The 21,573-nt window shown below is 39.4% G+C and overlaps 1 protein-coding gene across 3 annotated transcripts; it reads right to left on the bottom strand.

The window, feature by feature from the left end:
* Positions 1 to 2,726: 2,726 nt before the first annotated feature.
* Positions 2,727 to 21,567, bottom strand: CMTM3 (CKLF like MARVEL transmembrane domain containing 3). 3 transcript variants are annotated; one of them, XM_085306441.1, is made up of 6 exons: positions 21,344 to 21,567; positions 10,521 to 10,586; positions 9,607 to 9,762; positions 7,663 to 7,758; positions 6,251 to 6,356; positions 2,727 to 4,662 (listed from the first exon to the last, which is right to left on the bottom strand). In XM_085306441.1, the coding sequence occupies exons 1-6, from the start codon at positions 21,455 to 21,457 to the stop codon at positions 4,634 to 4,636; spliced, it is 567 nt and encodes a 188-aa protein (XP_085162567.1). In that variant the 5' UTR covers positions 21,458 to 21,567; the 3' UTR covers positions 2,727 to 4,633. The 3 variants fall into 3 exon arrangements, with proteins under 3 accessions (XP_085162567.1, XP_085162569.1, XP_085162568.1); XM_085306443.1 differs by lacking the exon at positions 6,251 to 6,356; XM_085306442.1 differs by lacking the exon at positions 10,521 to 10,586.
* Positions 21,568 to 21,573: the final 6 nt, after the last annotated feature.

Here is a 21,573-nt window from a genome sequence, read left to right as displayed (position 1 = left end):
TCAGCAGCACGTTTTTAATTTGTTAGGTGTTGCACCTGTTGAACCTGCTTAAAGACCAGGCCTCAATGTAACTGGTGCTGTTTAAGCGCTGGACGTAACAGCAGATTGCTGCTCACGTTGTAATCTATGGTGTTTCTTGGTCAAAGGAAACCTTGTCAGCAGTTGAATAGAAATTAATTATGTTTATTATGCCCAACTTTTAAATACTGAATCTTCCTTCAATCTCCTGGGAAGGCTATAATTGACCTTTATTTTATGGACCGGGCTGGCAGAATATGCGATAGACAGCATGCAAAATGTATGAAATAAAAGCACAAGCATTACCTGGCCGTAATGAACTTTGGAAGCACCATTTTCTGTGTTTTTACTGTTAACAAGTTTAATGAATTTTTTTCAAAGAAATAACTTGAATATTCAATACATTTTTCATTTTTCTTCAGTGTCTGCTCCCTGACTTTTAGAGCAGTACTCCACAGAGAATTGACATTCTCAGTGCTTATCTGGATTTCTTAGGCTTTCTTGATGCTTTTTTATTTTCTCTGTCTGTCTCTCTTGGCATACTCCCCAAAGGATTAAAAGATTTCTAGCAGAAGCTTTTTCATCCCTGTGTAAAAATGCAAGATGATGCATATTTTGCATTTTCTCTTTCTGAGAGCAGTTTGTGCGCCGGTCTTCGGAATGAAGCCACTTCCAAGTTTTTCACTCAAATAAAAGGTTAAAAGCTGCCTGCTCTGAGGTTTGGCTCGGCCTACAACCAACCCATATATAGCTGGTTTCTCATTTACTTACGTGTTGTAGATGTGCAGGTGTCGAACATGCAGTTAGTATTTGGTTGCAAGTACATACTCACCTAACGGTACAGGTACTGGTTTCRTAGCAGGGGAAGGTGCAGCTGTGAAATACAGGTGCAGAAATTTGCACAATGAACATTTATTTGAAAGCATAATAAATTAAGATCTTCTGCTTGCTATATAAAATCACAGAATCGGTAAGGTTGGAAGGGACCTCTGGAGATCATCTAGTCCAACCCCCTGCTCAAGCAGGGTCACCTAGAACATTAAATATAAATTTATAAACGTATTAAATATAAAGCATTAAATTGTCTCTTGTTTTTTGATATACCAGACTGGTGGAAGCATGTTTCTCAAATTCCACATAGACTGAAAAATACCACTTTTTCCTTAGTATATTGGATAAATGTTTCTGGTGATTGAGGATTTAAGACTTCCAGGGTTTTGAACAATACCAGTTGAAAGGTGGCATTAAGTGGAGTAGTGGACACTGTGCTCATAGGACACACAAGCTTCTTAGTTAAGTGAAGCTCTGAAAAGGCAGTTTTGAAAGGTCTTTTGAATTCCTTAGTAGTGACTCTTCCTAACACTGCTCGTCCAAAATCATCACAGAAGACTGAACAGATCTTCCACAGAAGAAGTGTAAAAGGTTTGTGGTATGAAAAGGTGAGAGAAAGGGGGAGGGAGAACTTTGAGCAGTGCAAACTGTATAAAGTCACTCATCTTTGATGCAAGCTGATAATTTTTTCCTTCCTGTCAGTGGCTTTGATTTGTAGCGTTTAAACCGTTGCCTTCTGGTACTGTTTCTGTGTAAACTTGCTCTACACTTGCTGTTGGAAGCGTGTTCATCAGTTCCTAGATTTGTCTGCTGCTGAGTGCTGTTCAACAGGTACAGAAATTCGTAACGGAAGTAGCTGTGTTTGGGTTATAATGAAGGCGCGTGTCGGCCAGTAAAGGCTTCGTGAACAGCTCCTGCCTGGAACCAGGACGTGTTGCGACTGAAGGGAGACGCTGGATTAGGACGCTGCTGGTCCGCTAGAAGTTGATGTTCAGGTAAGAGCTTCACTCTGCAAACAACGCTGTGCTTCTGCGTCACCAGATTTTGAACTGCAGTGAAACCAATGCTCCTGCTATTTTGATCTTACCAGTTAAATAAAAAAGAACAATAAATTAGCAGGCCCTTCTTCCAACATAGGCCAGACTTCAAGAACTTAGTGCAGTGTTGCCAGCAGGAGACAGAGAAAAAAAAAAAAAATCGGGGCCCCCCAAATCAGAATTGGCTTTAACGTAGTTATTTTTGTTTCCCTTCTTTGAAATGAAATAAAATACAGAACATAAAATACAAACATAAAGCATAAAACACAGAAGTGTATTTTATTTCAATCATGGGAACAGATCTTTTAAAAGACTAGAATCTCACCCTGGGAGCCAACAGTCTAAGAATAAATTAAACCACCAAATACTTCAATATGAACAATGAAATTGTCTATCTGAACAGGCAACTCATTCCATGCCAGCTGAAGTATTCCTGAAGCGACTAACTAGCGATTTTGTTTGCCTCTTTTGCTGATTTTTAGGAGTATTCCAACATTAAAACATAATTTAAAATTTTCATTTCGCTAGGTTTTCACAGTGCTAACAYGTCTGCAAAGGGTAAGCCTAAAGGGAAATGTTATTAGTTGCCAAATAACAACATTGTTACTCCAGCATCTACTAAACAGGTTAAAATGAATCTTTGCTTAAATTTTTATGCCTATACTAAAGATGAAGTTTCTCATTGCAAGACATGTAACCATGAGTGCTAGGTATGTCTTGCTGTGTGCTTCCCCAGYGCAGGATTCCTTTCATGACAGAGTTCCCTGAAATACTTTTATTTTGACTATTTAGAGGTAAGGCAGTAAAATGAGATCTTAAAGTAAGACAGACACCCAAGACTTCTATTAAAAGAGGTTTAATTCAGCATGGTTTCTATATGTTAACCATGTACTAGTTACTAGCTGTGACATGCAATACTTTTTTTAAAAAAATACAAAAAATTGAATATAAAAATGAGCCCAGGTCCTCTGACATCACAGTCAGTGTCAGTAAAACTTGACAGTAAAGAGAAAAGAAATGTGGAATTCCATACAGGAAAAGGTCCATAGAGCTCTTTCATAAAAGCAAAGAATTTATCACATTTGGAAGCAAAAATTTGTTTTGCTTTTATTCCTCTAGTGGTCTGGAAACAAGTTGTAGAGACTCCCTGTTAGATGTCTCCTTATCTGGCCAGATCAGTTTCCCAAATACCTGTGTGCTGTTGGGTACCACGTTTTTGCCAGGTAGCAGCCAGCTGCTAGCAGGGAATTGGAACGCAGGCAGTAATTTTGTTCCAAATCTGCCTTTATTGTTTTAACTCTGTTTTTCATTTACTTTATTAGTACCATCTGCTCTTGTTTTAATTATTTTTTGTTAAAGCCACCTGTCCAAGAACTATAGTAAATGTTCTTTAACGTATAAGGGTTTCTCTGAAATAGGTCCGTCAGATACCATATATGAGGGACATGCTATGCTTTTTACATGAGTAGTGGGTATTTATATATGGACACAAATATGTCAAGGTAGGTTGTGCTACTCTTGGAGGAAAAAAAGCCTTGTAAAGTCAAAAGATTTTTCTTCCTCAAAATACTAGACCCAAGAGATGAATAATGTCCTTTCAGAGAAAGGAGTATTTAAAAAAAAAAAAAAAAAAAGGCCTAGAGGGACTGTGAAAATGAATTTCACTGCAAAGAAATTCTTTAGTTTGGAGGTTGATTTTACATTTTCACAGGGAGAAGGGAGTATTGCCCTCTTAGGGCCCAGGTATCCAAGTTCAGAGAATCCTCTGGTTTGTCTGGTGTGCTTCAGYAGCACGGCTTTCAACTGTGCATTGAGTGGACCAAGTCCAGCACTACTTTTCATAGGAGAACCAAGGTGAAGAACACGGAGCACGAGGTCACACAGCAGTATCTCTCACACAAACAATTTGTAGGCTTTGACTGGAAGATAGTGTCATCGGGAGGTATTTGGCAAGCCTAAGCCTTCCTTACCAGTGTGTGCAAACATGTACAAGGGCTTCCACACAAATGGTAGCAAAGGGCCAGTAAATAAATGCCTCTTCTGTTCTGCCTGGTATCTGTGGTACAATTGGAAAAGATGGGCACGTGATCCCATCCAAGCAGCTTAAAAAAAATGGAATTAAATGTCTGATAGACCAGCTAACCAGAGGCACAATTATCCTTTGAGATTTGATCTTGGTGCAGATTTCCAGTTGTCATTTCTTTCTGTCACAGACAGGCAGCAGATATGCATGCACTGAAACCAGCACATTAACTATAATCTGTGCCTTCAATGCTTGAGATAATATCCAGACTTTAAAGAAATACTATTTGTTAATCTAGAAAAATACAAATAAAGTAGAGGCATTCTGTACCTCAGCTTTGGCACAGCAAGAAGTATAAAAGTTTGTTAAGTGTTAAAGATTTGGAATTAAGAAAGAATATTAAAAGCTCTGCTATAAGTTTAAAATACTATGTTTCTGTTTACTCAGTATGTTGTAGAGCTGAGTAAAGAAGAAAAAGGGGGACACTTGTTCAGACACAGACCTATGTTGCAGATTGAACTACTGTTAAAATTATTCTGAAGGGAGTGTTCAGTGGTACTGAATAGTCTCCTCTTCCACACCACTGTCCTATGCTGTTGTGATTCTATAAGCAGTGAAAAGAGGATACCAAGAGTGAAAGGGAAATATTTCAATTGGCAGTGCATTCAGCAAAGAGGAAAGTGCTTGATCATCTTCCCTTTACAACTCATTGCTGTCCTGTTCTTCAGTCAGAATCGGAATCAGAATCTTCATCTAAAAATAAAAAAGGAACAATAGTGAAAATGAAAACAGGGTGTCTTGGATGTCTGTTTCAAAGGACATTGCATATTTAGGRAAAGGCTTGTAAAATGACAGTTCTAACATGATGTAGCTTTAAATGGGCTCAAGAAATGCTGCTGAGAAGTGCTTAATATCAGACTGCTACAAATAGAGGATAACTGTTCAAACAAAAGGAGTTGAAAAGATGTTGGCACAACCACCACAAGGAAGTCTGCTTAAGACATGCTTCCTGTGCTAGAATTTTGCTGCTTGCTGTTGGGCACAGTTGTACGCTGCCATTTAAACGTATCTGCAAGCCAGAAGTTTTAGAATATTAAGAAATCCTGATGCACCTATAGGGGTACAAACTTGAGACTTAACTGGCAAGGAAGTAGGGTTTTCTGGCCTCTGCAGTTGGGAACCACAGCAGGAACATGAGTTTTGTGCCAGATAAGAGGGCTGCAGGATACAGTCCTTCTTCCATTGTCAAGTCACTGATGTAAACCTGCATGACTACGTATTTGTGAGCTGATATATTTATCTCTCAGTCTTCAAGCAAGTAAGACCTAATCTTCTGCCTAATCTTGTGCTGTAGTCAGTTCAATTTGTAGAGTTAAGTTTTCAGTCTTTCCAACAGCCTGTTCCTGTGGTCTGTTCCTGTAATTCRTCTTCCCTTGACCTTTCTTTTTGGCCTAAAGCTTACAAAGCATTTAAYAGGCTACCAAAATACCCTGAAAAGACTGTTAGCATTACTGTACACCGTCTGGGGTTCCGTGTGTGTATCTTACTTTTTCTTTCCTTTTTTTGGGGGGGAAGGGGGAAGTTAAATGCAATCTTTTAGACCTGCCTTTATGCAACGTGTAGTATGACAGGGACATGATCTATGATTTTTTTCTCATAGGTACTGCTAAATAGGCTATGTGCTGACTTCATTTGAAATGGGTTAGAACTCCAACATTTCTACATAAAGGCTGATCTCTAACTTCGTCTAAGTGGATCTGTCTAATCTGAGGTAGTCTGTACCTCCTGTATTAGAAAGAAATTTGGTAACAGTCTTGTTCTTTTTATGCTAAGAGTGGTCTTTAGATTTCAAGGCTATTTGTCCGCAGATGTGCAAAACTTGACACTGAATAAGCTGTAGTAATACAATAAAGAGAAAAGAGCTATTGAATATTAAAGATTGAAGAAACAGATGCTAATTAAGTTACTCAATGTTTTTTAAAAAGGTAGGTGTTTATTTCTAGACTAAGACCTTTGATATGAGGAAAAAGTCTTTGTTGAAGAATAATTTCTATAATTGGATTTAGCAGTTTTCAAAATCAGATGCAACGGAACTCTGAGAAACTATACTTTGAATTTTCAGCTTGCTAGTATCTTGTTAACTCAGTAAAATCCCAGTTGTTATGTTTTAGACAAAGCAGCTTCATAATACAGCACAGTTGAGGCATAAAAAATTTAGATAACCAAGATGACAAACTGTTCTTACTAAGTTTGAGAGCTCTTGCAACCCTATGAAGTGTGAAATACAGGAGAGAATCTTGTGTTACATGCTTGTATAACCAAAATGGGACATTTTACGTACCGCCCTCAGGGGGACCAGAAGTGCCTTGTTTGAGAAATGTAACCAGGTCATTGAAGGTTATGTAGAAATCAATGGCATACACTATTGTGGCTACAAATCCAAACACCTAAAATGGCAAAATAGTACCATCTTCAGCAACAGTTCATGTCAATCATCAGTGACAAACCAGCATTAGTTTAACTGACACAAGAAAAATTGTTAGGGAAAACCTGAGCCTGGTTTTGGACTGTGCTATTCTATAAAGGTGACTGAAAGAGAGGAGAATGGCCAAGCCTTGTGACCTGTTAACTACTGAATTATTAATAATTTGGGAGTCTAGTGACCCCTGCAGTTGCTCCAACAGATATTTCTGTAGCCCTTCCTCAGGCTAATCGCTGTCTGGCACTGTGCACGTTCTGACTGTTGTCACTGCCCTTGCATGGAGCTACAGGAGAACCTACTTCTGTGCTCCTGGGGCACTGCTTTGCATAGAGGAATCACCTAGGTTCCCTAGAAATCTCTTATCCTTTTAGTTTTTGTTTTTTTCACTGGTTTGCAAGGGTACATATCTATTATAGATTGAACTGGATTGAGATACTGTGATTCTGGAGTTACCTATATGGCGTCAAAGAACAAGAAGTCTGGTAAAAATAGGCTGTTTTTCAGTCAAACTAGAATAAATGTTGTTTTKTATTTTCCATCTCTGAACAAAGTAACAAAAAAAATCTTTGTTTTGAAATTAGGTATGACAGAATTGTTTGGTAAAGGTTGCTGGCTAATTGTACTGGATAATTTTCTCATCTATCTTTTAAAAGTATTACGGAAGATTTATTTCTGTTGCATGTATTATTCATGCTTAGAGTCAAGTTGCAGATAGAGAAGCAGGATCTTATTTCTGAACACAAAATGCTGATGAAGCTCTCTCCTGAATGGTCTGTATACTGGAGATATTCTATTTAAGAGTAAAATTATGGTGTTTTTGTTTCAGCTCATCCAGGTAAAAATCAGAGGCTCAAGACTAAAATTACTTAAAATTTGATCTGTACTTACTAGTTAGAGGTTTGATTTTTTTCTTCTTTCTATTCAAGAATCTTGACATTCTTTACAGGAGTGGATAAGCTTTACCTTCACTGTACAGTTGGAGAAATTGCAAGGTAGGTGCCTCCCCCAAAGCAGTGCAACCAGTATTGTCACAYTGCAGTGTTAGGATGAAAACAGAGGACCATTGATATAAAATCCCTTTTTCTAAAACAGATTTAAGCAGACTATTTTTTTTCTTTGCTTTTTAGGCAAGTCTCAATCTAGCTTTCAACTAGTAAACTGAAGAAACTTTTATTACTTGTAAAGTAATGGCACATGATCTAAATCGTTTCTAAAGTATGTCCATATACAGTTCAGGAAAATATAAAAGTAGAAAGCTCATGTCTACTTACTCCAGCTGCTTTAGATGCTCCATCAGTATATTTTGAGACAGCAGCAATTGAGATGGCAAAGTAAATAATAGCAGCAGTGACACACCGCAAGAAATCCTGTAAAATAAGAGATGTTGCATTGTCGGATTAATCTCATTACTCCAACATTCAAACTCCTCCAAGAATAATTTTTACAAATGATCATTCAAAACCTTTGATGTTATGTCATTGGACTTGCCTGATGCTGGAATGTAACTACAGTCTCGTACTTTGTAGTGGATGAATTATTCATCTGGGAAACACTTTTAAATGAGATGACTGGAATCTTGGCATYAGTTTCTGCTCTTTGAGATATTGGTATAAATCCTACTTTTATCATACTTATGTTGGGCAGACTTTTCTTCAGACTGAGGAAGGGTATCTTTATGTTTCTCTTGGAATACAGCAAGGACTAAGGGATAGTTTTAGAAAGTTTCATGTTTAAACAACTACTTTGGTACGAAATGCTCTGGAAGAGTGTGCCGCTTTTTAAGGGTGAGAGGGCAACACTGAGAAGTGCACAAGTGTGTGCTTGTTTTGGCACTTTCTCTTTACAAATTAGTCCTGTCTGTAGGAACTCATCATTTAGCACTAAACAAAATGTTTAATTCCTAAAACTGTCATTTCTACTTAGTGTATATAGCTGGAACTCTGGTAGCTACTATGAAATGAATTTACCTGCTGTTATCATAAAAATGTGTGCTGCTTGGGGCTGAAACTGTAGCTCTTCAGGGCAGGGGCTGTGCCCTATGATACTGGCAGTGATGTGCTGGAGTAACAGTATCTCTGAACAGTATATCAAATAAAGAACAATGATTCTTAGGTCATATGTTTGCCCTGTGAGCTGGCAGAACTGTGCCTTGACCTCTGTTCRTAATTAATCTTTGGCCTTTTCAGAACAGATGGGTGAATAAGATGCTGTCTTGTAGGATTTGTGTTATAAGAAACTYGATTCCTCTGAAGCCACAATGAGGTCAGTTACTTATATTCTAGGGCTTGAGTATATGGAGTAATATTGAGTAATAAATAYGCAAGTGCCTTTTTTGTCTTAGTTGTAGAATCAGATACATGTTTAAAATAGGAGAACAATGGAAGTGAGATTACCAGCTGCAAAACATGCAAACTTTCATAGTGAAAGTGACTGCTATTATTTTGATCCATCAAAGGCTTTGCCCATATTGTTTTTATACTTGGACAGCTCTAATTCAAGTCTCAATAGGACAAGCTATTGCTAGACTTTACCAAAAACGAATCCACATGAAATGGACGGGTATTTTTGAAAGAATTTGTACTGCTAGATAAATGCTGCCTTTACAATCTGTTTGAAGCAACAGAGACATCCAGTGGCCAGTCTGAAGTAATCGCCTGCAACTAAAAACACGAAAACCTCCCAATGAATAGCCAGTGATTTCCTTTATGTGAAATAGCCAGCAAAAGTTACAAGGCTTGCTTGCTTAACAAAGTAGTGATCRATTTTTTTCCATTGTGACTCTGCACTTATATAGCACTTCCCATTTGGAAGTTTCAAATCATTTTAGTAATGTATATGCATTATTCTATGTAGCATGCCTGTTTCCCCATTTTGTAAGGGCTGTACTATAAAAAGAATCCAGCACTGTTAAGACTTAGGCTGATGTTGTCTACTTCTGAAGATTCAACCCATAAGCCATTTGCCAGAATCATGCATAAAATCTGTGCTCTGATAAGAATATGCTTTCTGTCAACACCTAGAAAGCTAGAGTATATAGCATAGCATGGTTTTAAATGAGTAATTTTGTCATATTTTTAAAGACAGGTAATACAGAGAAGCTTCTAACAATGAGGTCAAGTTGTTAGCAGTTAGCCTAAAATCCAGTATAGACCCTCTGCTCTCATTATCTCATACTGTGCAAATAAATTTGTATTTATATTTCACATTTCACTTACCGTCAAAGGCCAGTAGAGTCCTTTAAACTTCTCATTAAGTTTAGAGGCATAAGCGAAAAAAAGAAACACTGCCAGCAGAAATTCTAAGAGTGGTGCCATCATGAAAGAAGCAGCTGAAGATGCAATATAGCAGATAAAGATGATAAATGACAGCACCTGGAGTACAAGGGAAAAGACTAGTTATTTGCATGGAACAGTAGAGCTTCAGGCAGCTATGAGCAGCTTTGAAACTTTATTCTCCTTGTATATGTCTGTCTGTCTGTTAGGATGGCATACCTTGTTTCCTGCTTTTTCTTCTGTGGCAAAAAGAATTCTCTTGCTTAGCTTGGTATAAATTTAAAGTCCATTTATTTCAAGGCATGYGAAATTGCTTTTACAGAGAGCTGCTGTGGGTTTACACCTCTCCAYGTCAATAATTTAATCTGACTTGCAAACAACTTACAATATAATTCTGAAAATAGAGCAGAGCATTGCCAAGCAAACATCAAGAGCTTCAAGCTCTCAAACRTGGTAGTTCTCATCTGAAATCCAAGTCATGCTCAGATACCCCAAGGTAACTCTGTATTTTTTATACAAAGCTTAATAAAACTTCCAAATGGTGTACTAGAAGTCGGTCACCTCCAAGGAGAGACTTCAGTTCTGATCCCCTACTGCTTCTCATGATAAGTACTTATATATATATATATATATATATATGTATACATATTTAATAAAAGGGAGGCTTGTACTTGATGCTGCACGGCATGTATATTGCCTCACCCCAAAGGCAATAGGCAAAGCAGTGGCAATTGTGTTAGCCAGTGAAAACGTGAAGCAAGGAAATTCTCTGGGAGAGAGCACCCTTCTGTGCTCCCRGAGAAACCTCACTCGGGAAGTAGCTGAAAGCAGAGGGTGCAGTTACTCCAGGGTCTCACCTGCCTTGGAGAAAACTGTAGCCACAAGACAAGTGACTTGCCTATGCGCCATGAACACAAATGTGCCTGTAAACACAAAACCAGAGCTACATTTACAGGAGGGGAAAGGGCGCATGGTAAGGAACAGCCAAGCAAACCTGAGTCAGAGTCTTTTTCCTGTTCTTATTCTTGAACATTTTACTCAAGCCAGACTTCCTTACAGAGCATTTGTACAGTGATTCCAGGCAAAATAGTCATTGCAGGAACAAAACTCTCCGTCTCCTCATTTGAAGTTACCTGGTTCTTTTTCAAGCAGTAGGCACAAACACATGCCGTATCTTTACTTTTCACTAGACTAATTCTGAGCAAAACAACATGAAACTTGGCGCACATTCCGATACCAGTGCTGTTTTATAGTTAGAACTAACTCCATCTCTGTAGGATTGTGTGCGTATGTGTAAAATATAAGCTAACGCTGTTACRCAATTTCCTCTTCACATAATGATCTCCAGTCAGTAATACAAAGAAGGAAACAAGCCTCAAGTTCTTCTGAGGGAATAAGACAGTATAAGAGAACCAAGAATACACTAGTGCTTTGCTATTTCTTCCTGCACTTTCCAATTCAGCTGGTTAACACCAGCCTGGGACACTCAGGGCTGCTCTYGGGAGTCCTACAGGTAAGGCGTGCAATCTGGCTTTTCTTGACTTGGTTGTTTCAARTTAGTTAATAAAGTGGCTAGCATATTAAATTATTCTTTGCAAGTGTATTTACGTGCTAACAGAGCACCTAAGCTGCTTTGTTCAGCCCTTCTTCTTGGAGGCAAATTTCTACTCTAGCAATGTTCCATGATGTTTATGGATCATCATAGCAGTAGGCACTTTCAATCATTAGATTAAGAAGATTTTCTGAACTTGAATTCTAAATTGGGATGCTTCTGACTTTCTCACTCATCAAATCCTGGAAGTAGACATCATTTTTCCGTAGATGGCACCTCTGAAGGGAGATACAGCTTCTTGAAAAGTATGCATGTTCAGACTGGCAATCAATGCATTTGCCTTGTTAACTTTGAAATCTGTAGATTTAGTTACTTGTTGCTACAGCCTGTTCCTAGGAACCATCTGCACATCAGTAGTATCATTGTTGTATTTGAGAGATAAGGCACCAATTGCTCCTGTGAGAGGCCAGCCTGAAATACAGGTAATAAAAGAGCCTATTTAGGTTTAGAGGRAATGAAGCAGTTCAATGCTGCTGAAATTACTTGTTAATGTAGTGAAWTAACAAACCACTCTTGATATGGGGAATCAAAAATAACCTCTTGCTTCACCAAAGATAGGTATTATGGTAGAGATTAATAATGAATGTAATAAATACTCTCCAAATTTGGTTATTCTTATTAATGGCCTTCCCTGCAGCTAGAGCTGCAGTCTGCTGGAAAAGATCAGAGTTTTTGCTAACTTTATTCTAAGAAAAAGTCTAAATAAATAGGAATGCATGATCAAGTTGCAACCCTTACAGGGAAATTTTTAGATGAAGTGTTCTCACTGTAATTTCATCTATAGTCTGTACATCTCTTCCTGTACATATGTTTCTCTTATCTCCAGATTCTTTTGGTAGTAAGTGTTCAGCCATAAACACTCTCAGTGCAGACAAATGACTGCTGAGATCACTGGCGAAAAGTCAGTCAGTTTTTGACTAGGGTGACCCTAACTGGAGTATATTGTTTTGAATTTGTTATGAGTGGGTGGTGAAATTCRAGAGGATGTGACATTTTTAGTAAGATACTGTTTTAAAATGCCTATGCATTGTTCCTGTTTCATAAGTTTGTAAGAAATTCATGTGGTGTTAATGTATAGAGTTTASTTCTGTATTTAGGCCTGTTACTTGATATTTGCCGTAGTATTTAATATTTACTCTATTATTTGCCTGTTATTTACACAGGCTCTTTTCAGTTTTTTCCAGAGTTTTCATGGAGCAGAGAGAACTTATTCAATTTATCTTATTCTCCTTAATGTGGTATTTTATTTATATGAATAAAAAGTGATACATATTGTTTGCACAGAAGATGGATATAGCAGAACTTGAACTGATAAGGGGTGGAGGGAGAACTTCCTCCTTTCTGTAATACAGCCCACTCCATTCCCCCTCCAAAGGAATRAAAACATAAAAGACTAGACTTTATGTATCTGCTTCACTCACATTTGTAGAACATAATTTGGACACTGTTTCATGTTTTCTTGGTTAAAAAAGTCACCATGTAGATAGCACATTTTTCCCACTTTTTTTTTTTTTTTAATCTCTTTTTCTGGCTAAAACAAAGTGTGTGGTAGATGAGATCTAGAGACAAAGAAGTTCACAAACACAAACAACAGGGAGGAGATGCATTCAGAGTAAGTCCAACCAACCAAACCCCTTCAAGTATCACAAAGTTAGACCTGAACCAAACCTTGCAGACCTTTTATGAAAGAATGAAATGTAGTATCAAATGACGCATTGTACCATAGTGGGAGGGGAAGGTAAAGAGATAAATTTCAAATATGTAAGTTTGTGATGCAAAACAGGAAGAAGGGATCACTTTGATCTCTATGCTGTTTGCTATGTGACACAAGTGCTGTGTCTGTCTCTGAACAGACAGTGAGGTTTTTTATTGGTAGCATTAACTATTAGGTGAAATGAAAAGCCTTTGCATTCTCCTAACATCTGTCTCATAGCAAGATTTAAGGCAAACTGGCTAGTGAAGTGTAATTTAAATTTCACAACGTCAAGAATGTAGGCAAAGGCAGAAATATGCAAACAGAGCTTACAGCTTTTTGTCAAATCCATATCAGCGTGTCTGGGCCATGTAACACTGAACTAATTTGGGTGATTCGCAGACCATGCTTGAGATCACGTTCTCTGCTGTATGCTGGTAAAATCCACTAAGAGGGTTTTATACTCAGAGGTAGATATGCTCACATGCCAACTTGGCTTTCATGCTTCTGCTGGCGCAAGTGCAGTAAATGTGGGAATTTTACAAAAGCAGGAGGTGCTGTCAGATGGGATTTTCCTCACTGCTCAATGCCTTTATTGGAAAAGGGACCTTCCACCTAACTACAGCCTCAGGCTTGTCACTTGTTCGGAGCCCTGCAATGTCTGGCTTTGTTTTTATCAGGATTAACAGAACCTGTTAGAAATGCTACTTGTCTGCTTAATCATTAAATTTAGAGTCAAAAAGATTTGAATCCTACTAAGTCTCTATAGTGATGCAAAGCTTAATACATTTGATCTTAAGTGTTAAAACAGCTTTCCATACAGATGCAGTATGCACATACACATACTATTCTCTCTCAAGGGACCAATATTTCCCTCAGCCAATGTATTTTCTTGTAAGATGGAAATGAACTCTTAATTTTCCATTTTCAACTTTTATGATTTACTCTTTGGATTCCAGCTAAGAAAAAAAAATCTCTGATGGGACAAACTTAATCATGATACATATTCCAAATTAATTTAGAAGAGCAGGCTATGTTTACTGGTGGGACAGGTCCTATACTGGTGTAGTTCTTCATGCGCATGTGACTAAAAGTGTATCAATTTTGTGAGCAATTTAATTAGCTTTTAGGAGCAAAATTTAGTGTATATTACAGGGTTATGTAACAATTCTAGAAGTACCTCAAAGCATCCCTTTCAGTGTAAAAAAAAAAAAAAATCTCATTTGCTCTCTTCTTTGTGTATGGAGGTGGATTGGATATGCACATACAGCTCTGTCATTCCTTAGAAATAGGTCGTCTCTGTTCTCTGCTCCCCTCTAATGGGATATGCTGCAATACTGTAGTTTCATCCAAATTCCACTGAAATCAATGGAAAGATTCAGGAGATGCTGGCTGGGAACATAATGAGAGAGGCAGAGATACCATTTCAAAGGCAAGTTCAGAAGCAAGCAGGCAGGCAGTGGAGATCACTGAATCAGCTTTTGTATTGGATTCTTTATTATGATAAACCTTCTGATTTAATAAAAAATTTTGCTGTAGGTTTAGCTCTACTTGTCTTGTCTTGTACCATTCATGCCTAAAGACAGTAATGCTGACAGCACAACTTCCATCCAGCTCAAAATTCTGACTTAAGATTTTGAATTCTGATTTTGTTAAAATTTCTGACAAAAATCAGTTACTTACAAGTATTTTYGTAAATATCACTTAGCTACCTGCAGTTTTTATGTGGTACTGGGCCCAATAGCAGATGGGCTAAGTAATACTAATTACATCAGCAGATATCTGTACCAAGGTATCTGAACAGGCAGAAAAACAGGTAAGAACCCTTTTCTACCAACAACTGCATCTTTGGCCCAGTTAGAGTCCAGATTTTAAGGCAGTGTCCCACCAAGGTAAAATCCTTTAAAACAGTGCATTTGTAGTTAGGTTTTAACTATAGTGTTTCAGCTGCATTTTTTCTAAGACCTTTCTCTTCCCGTCTTTGTTCCAGTTTGTAAAGTTTGTAATTGCTACTCACTAGCTTTTGTTTGCTCTTGGTTCTTTCAAGTAGCAGTTCTTTTCATGCTGGTATTTCTGTACTCATGAAATAGAGACAATACGTTTTATATTAATTGTGAGTGCTGCTGCTCCCCTCCAGCTGCAAAAAAATAATAGGAACTGTGTTGGTGTTTGAACAAGAAAGGCAGAAATTGACAGTTCCTGGTTTCTCACCTGATGGCCCCGAGCAAGCCTGCACTGGTTTGAAATGCAGCACAGAGCCTGAGACCTGGCCACAACACAGCTCACGATGTGAACAGAAACTGCAGTGTGGCAAGAGCATGCCGTGGGGCTCTTCCTGCTACACTTTGCTATTGTGCCAGCAGTATTCTTGCTTGGGTTAAAAATAAGTTGCKGAAGAGACAAAAGGATCAGTCTGAACAGTTCAGCTTTCTATTTTAGTCCCATGTGGAGAAGCAGGCATTTGGGAAAATAGAATTTTCAATTATCAAATCTAGGCAGCAGAATAGTTACTTGCCCAAACCAATTTTTCAGTTATTGGTAGAATCAGAGCACATGTCTGTGTCTTGATCCCAATGTGCAGTAACTGTAATCAGCATCGCCACCAAGATAATTGTTGGCTGGTGTCCAGCTGCCTTTGAGCTTTCCAGTCTTCTGTACTTTTTTCTTCTTTCAGTAGTTTTCAGTATCTTATAATGCACATGTAAGGAGCAGATTAAAGCTCCCTTGAACTGCAAGAAGTTCATTGATTTCAATGAATCACTGACGTTAACTGTAAAAGTTAAAGAATCTGGCTCAGAGTGTGGTAACCTCCTGTTCTGGCTCTCCTATACGGTATCATTCCTCATTTCAGAGGCATTCAGAACCTGAAAAGGTCTGAGAAATGCTTAGTATTAACACTTAATCCATTATTTTGTAGGTGTCATTTCGCCTAGATTTTAAGAGTGAAGGTGAGAAAAACTGTATTTTTGGATTTTACGATCTACATTTAGGCAAGGCTAGAAGTTAAAAGAGGAAGTGGAAAGACAAAAGGAACAGGTGAAACAAAAGGAAGGCAGTGCCTGACGACTGCAAGGTGGCAGAGGCTGCTGTGCTGCAACCTTTTCTTTGGTTTTCTTTTTTGTTTTCCTGGTTGTTTTGTTACAGCCCTGATGTGGACTTCACTGCCAGATGCGCTCCGTGGCTTGGAACAGCTCTGCACAGGATGGGAGTCTGCAGAGCTGCCCACTTTTAACTATGTTGCTCATTGCTTTTCCTTGTAGAGCTTGTTTCCCCTTCTGACAGGCGACGTGTGAACTCCCTGAGCATTATCAGGTATTACTATTACTATCTTTTCTGAATTATAAATCTGAGTAGGTATGTTGTTATCTTGTCTAACCTTACAATGCCACTAACTGGAACATTTGATGTCGTTTAAAATTTTGATGATGTTGAAGATATACCCTTCCTCCCACAACCCAATACAAAACTTGATGCACCAGTTTGTACTTCCAGAGAGAATGAACACCTACTTCCTTACTCTTCTAGATTTCAAGTCTTTGAGACAAACATCTAAAGACTGGAATGATACTCCAAACATCTGAAAGCAACCTTGAGATTATAGCTTGATCCCTGTAAAGGCTGTTAAGTGATCCACTGCACGTGACACTTGTTTCACACTTCTTCTGAAGTTGCATTTTTAAAACTATGTTCAGAGAAAGGTCAATCAACTGGGTCTTGTCATTTTTCTTTTTCTAACATTTCTCTCTGACCATGCTAAAGAGAGAAGTATGGGGCTCAATGCAGTTACAGTTCAGTTCTAACACTTTCAGACTCAAACTGCTGCTGCTTCAGGGAAAAAAAAAGTATTGTTTTATCAATTTTGTCAATTTGTATTTACATTGTGCTCCCCCCCCCTTGGATTATATCCTCATCATTGATAGGGTAGCAGCTGGAAGCCTGAACTGTTCCTGTTGAAAGACTGATGTGATCATTGCCACCTTCTCCTTAGTAAGCAAAAATGTAGAAATATTTTGATACTGAAAGTTCTAGGGCAACAAAGAACAAAACAGGATCGTGCCACAGGCAGGAAAGGGTAAGATTTAAAAAAAAAGTCCTGCCAAAAACAGCCCTGACTCTTCAGTGAGCACCTTTCTTGTCTTTACTGGGAATATGCCTAATTAAAAAACAAAAACAAAAAAATACTTAAATTTTAATACTTTTTTAGTATTGTATTTTGAAAATAATTTTCTCCTAAGTAATAATACTTAATCTTGTATTCTTAGGCTTATTAAATTGTTAATAGTAATAACTATGAAGGCTAAGCACTACCATGTAACCAGATCAATTAATTTATGGTATAAAATACAATTAGTATAATGGTTTGAAAGCAATGTGCTCCTTAAGAGAGAACTACTGAAGTGATGAGGTCATGGGCAGAACACGAAAGCTTTTGTATCCTCCCTGTGCAGCGCGTACACCCAGTGCAATCCACCAGGGACCACACAGATGCCAGGAAAAATTAGTTTATGCTATTGCAAACACAAGCTGGGCACCTTGCTCACTGGCCTGCATGTTCAAATGTGCACTGCTCCCTCCTCTTCTGCAGAAAAGAGCAAAGTGCTTAAATAGTTTAACAAGTGGCCAGTGCCGATCGCTCCTGGACAAGTGTCTGTTGTTCACTGGCAGAGAGAGAGAGAGAGTAGATCAGTTAGAAGTCCCTGCTGTTCAGTTATTTTTCCTCCATCACGTTTGTCATGGAGGTGAAGTTTTTGTTCCCACAGAATTAGCTGTAGGGTCATCCCACMGTACAGACCTGTCAGACAGCACTGGGCTCACGCTTCTTCAAAGGAGGCTTTACACAAAGCAGCTGRTGTTTTGTTTATGAAGCTCCCTTCAGAGAAGACTGAAAAGAAAGCAGAATGGTAGGAAAGAAGAAAGAAAACAGGCACAGTGATTTCTACATCCTGTATGTCACCACACTACACATGTTGAAGGACAGCCACTGCATGCTTCAGACATGGAGAATAAGGAGATGCCAATTAAAGTAGTCACCAGGACAGCCATAAGGGCTTGACTGAAATGGCTGGGATGAGAAGCTGAATGCACAAATGAGATCTTGCCTAGGTATCTTCTGGTGGCAGGTCTGAGTGTGGCTGTTAAATGGTTCCAACACAGGACAAGGGGAGCTGAAAAATAAATCTCTTATAAGGGAGAAGACAGCATGAATGATATGCTGATCATCAAGATGGTAACTTCAATATTTGGGAAAAATTAGTAGCTTAAGACAAGGGATTTAGGGGGAGAATGAAAAGAGAAAAGAAATTGAGAAGAAAAATATTAACCTGGCAGAGAAAGAGGGAAAAATAGAAAACAAAGAAGCAAGACAGTAAGAATAAATAGTCAGGAGAGACAAAGCTTATACATGTATTTGATGTTACTGCTTCTTTGTGGCTGTGCCACCCTAGATGGAATAAAAAAAATTAATAAGGTAGGGAGATCAAAAGGAAAAGGAGCAGAGGAAAAAAAAAAACCCTTTCTTCTCTGAATAAAATTTGAGCTTATAATGAGCTTCTAGCAATGACAGCTTCATCACCAATTTAACTTTTCTGAATGATGTACTGAAATTCCTGGGAATTGGTAGCCCATGGAACAGTCGACATGCTGACACGAAAACTGTATCTGAACATTGTGAGAAAATTTATTTCCCCTTCTAGTAAAAATGTGTGTAAATGTTACTGAAAAAAAAAAACAGTTACAGCAATTTTGTTCAGTATCAATGAAGAGAKCTATGCTTGCAGAGGCTAGCACCCTAGCTCCCATTTCAGCTGTCTGCCTGACTCCTTTGGGATGTCACTGAGCTGCCGCAAGCCTCTGGTCTGTGAACAGTCATGTACTTCTCTCTGGCCCTGTGCTGTGCCAGGCAGGTTTCACCAGTGGCATTATACACAGCAGACCCTGGGTGGCTTCAACTTCCTTGGCCACTTTCTGCCAAGAGTAAAGGTTTTGATTCTCAAAGAAAGTCCAGATTATCTCCTGTGTGTATCAAGACATTCAGCAGTACAAGTTAAGGGAACAGGAACGGGTGAATGTGGCAACCATCTTAATTTACAAGGTTTGAGTTGGAGTCTGTTCAGCTCTTTATGACAGCTAAGCTGATAATTTGCCATCTACTTCTATTGGACAAAGTCATAGCTTTTATAGAGTTACTTCCACCAGGTATAGTACCCTGTGATCACTGGGCTGAGGGAACTGGCTGAAGTCGGTTTTTGTTCCCTTTCTGCCACAAGAGATGTAATACAACCATCCACCCTGATCGAGATATGTTTGTGGGTTGCTTCTTTGCTCTTGTGATAACACTACAGTAGCTGAACAGGGAATCTCTAACTTACCTGCAGCCTTGCTAGTATTTGCATGACTTTCAAGACTCATAACTAAAGCACATTTCTTGCGACTTGCCAAGCTGCAGAACAATAATGTGATATTCAGCAATAATATGAGAACGACATTTTGATTATGGATAAAAGACAGTATTCAAATCTGTATTCTATTCATATTATTTGCATACATTTATGTAGAACCTCTCCCAACATTAGTACTATGTTAAAGCAGAAGAATCAAATGCTCAAGACAAGAAATAAAAAATTAAACTTGAAATGCAGAATTAAACTATGATAGCTTGGATTCATCTTCAATTATTTGGCACTGTATTTCTTTAATTACACGCAGACTAGATTTATTCAGATGTCTGTGTTGCCTTCAACAATTTCTTCTGGGAAAGTTGACACAATCATAGGGGAACTACAGCTGTCTGCCTTCTGCCAAGAAATGACATCCTAAACATGCRGGCTGGCCTGCAAGGAGCACACATTAAGCTCATTCTGCAGCTTTCACAGATGCGATTTTAGAGCTGCTTTTAGCTAGCCAAACCCTCAGAAAGCCCTGCRTGACCTTACAAAGGATAAATCCCTGTTTTGTCAAGACAGAGCAGTTTTTATTACCCCAAGGAAGTATAACCAGTGCTTCTCTATGACAACAAAAGGGAGAGTCTGATCTTATGACCAAGACAGTGTTCCTCAAATACRTCATCTCTCATACACGTTAAAAAGCCAGGCTGTCTGAAAGCCTTAATTTACTTGCTGTTAGGTTGTATAGGAAATTCCAGTATATATCATAGTATGTAACTAAAATATATGCGAAAGGAAGAAAGTTAGWTTGGCTTTACTATCTTCTAAATGGAAGTGCTTTTCTGTCAACCACAGATGTTGCATAAATAATAGGGAGAAAGAGGGGTGGATTTACCTAGAATTTTTAAGAATTCTCAGTGGAGCTAATAGACTGCATGATCTACAACTATGCAGCTTGAGGCTTGTGGTCCCAGCCATAGAAATCATCCTTGCTTCCTGAATACTGTAATGTTTTTTTTTAAACCAGTCTCTCACCTCCTAGCGCTTTCACCTCTCCTTCTACCATGGGCCAGCACTCAAAGACTACAAACTCACAGGGACGTACAGGGAGAAGGCTCAGCTGGCCACTCACTTGTTACCCTCTTTGTCAATAGTTTATAGCATATGGCAACCAGGGACCAGAGTGTGCTGCCTACTAGCTGCTATTCCCTTTCCTTTCCGTTCCTTGAATTTGTTTCCTTCTCTTAGCTAACACAGTAGGTAGCCAGACACATTAAAAAACTAGCGCTCTACATACCTGACCACTAGTTTGGGCTGCCTTGCTACTTTGACTGTCTGTTGGCTCCTAAACAGCTGAAATACCAGCTAAAATTGCAGAGAGCTTGCTGTTGAAATTTCTCATTATTTCTAATACAAGTAATTGAAACTAACTTCAATCGATTAACTTCTCCCTTAAAAATAAGTTCTGATTGCCAGATACCCTCTAACAATGTGGGYGGATTTTCTGTCCCAGCTGCCAGACTTCAAGAGCTTTACAAGTAAGTACAATGCTGTAAGCGTTGCACAAAAAATCGAATGCCTGTAATTATGACCAGCACAGATCCGCAAACTTGACCCACAGGAAAACCACCACGTATTTCTGGGAGAGCGGCGCTTCCAGAGCTAGACTGAGCGTTGCTGTTTGGTGCTGCCAGAGCAAACTGAACAGCTGCGGTCAGGGGCAAGCGTGGGTTTGAGGAGCCCGGGGCAGGAGTCTGGAGAGCGCCATCCTCCAGCTAATGACCTGGCCCCTAACGAACACGCCGGCGCTTCCCTGCGGTACCGTCGCGGGTGGCACTGCGATCGGCGCAGTGCAAGCACCCGGTCAGCAGCGCCGGCCGGGAGCCGAGAAGGAAGGCTCTCAGGACGCTTCCGAGGGGCTCCCAGCACGGCCCAGGCGCGGGGACGGCGGCGGCCCCGTCCCGCAGCCCTCGCCGGGCAGCGCGGCCTTACCGACTCGGCGAGCAGGAGCTGGCCCTTGCGGGAGCGGAGCAGCTCGGCGGGCGGCAGGAGCGCGCGCACCCCGGGCGGCGCGGCGGCGGCCCCCGCGGGCTCGGGCTGCTCCATGGCCCGGGGCTCGGCGGCGGCGCTTCCCGCTTGCGCTCGCCTCTTTCCCCCCCTCCTTTGAGGGAGGGAAGCGGAAATCCTGACACTGCGGAAACGTGAAAAAAACTTTCAGCATC

The sequence above is a fragment of the Rhea americana genome, unplaced genomic scaffold, assembly GCF_003343005.1.
Source record: "Rhea americana isolate MKP2758 unplaced genomic scaffold, rheAme1 scaffold_24, whole genome shotgun sequence".
NCBI lineage: Eukaryota > Metazoa > Chordata > Aves > Rheiformes > Rheidae > Rhea > Rhea americana.
Note: the sequence above shows the minus strand (reverse complement) of the source record. Positions and strands in the feature narration are given on the sequence as shown.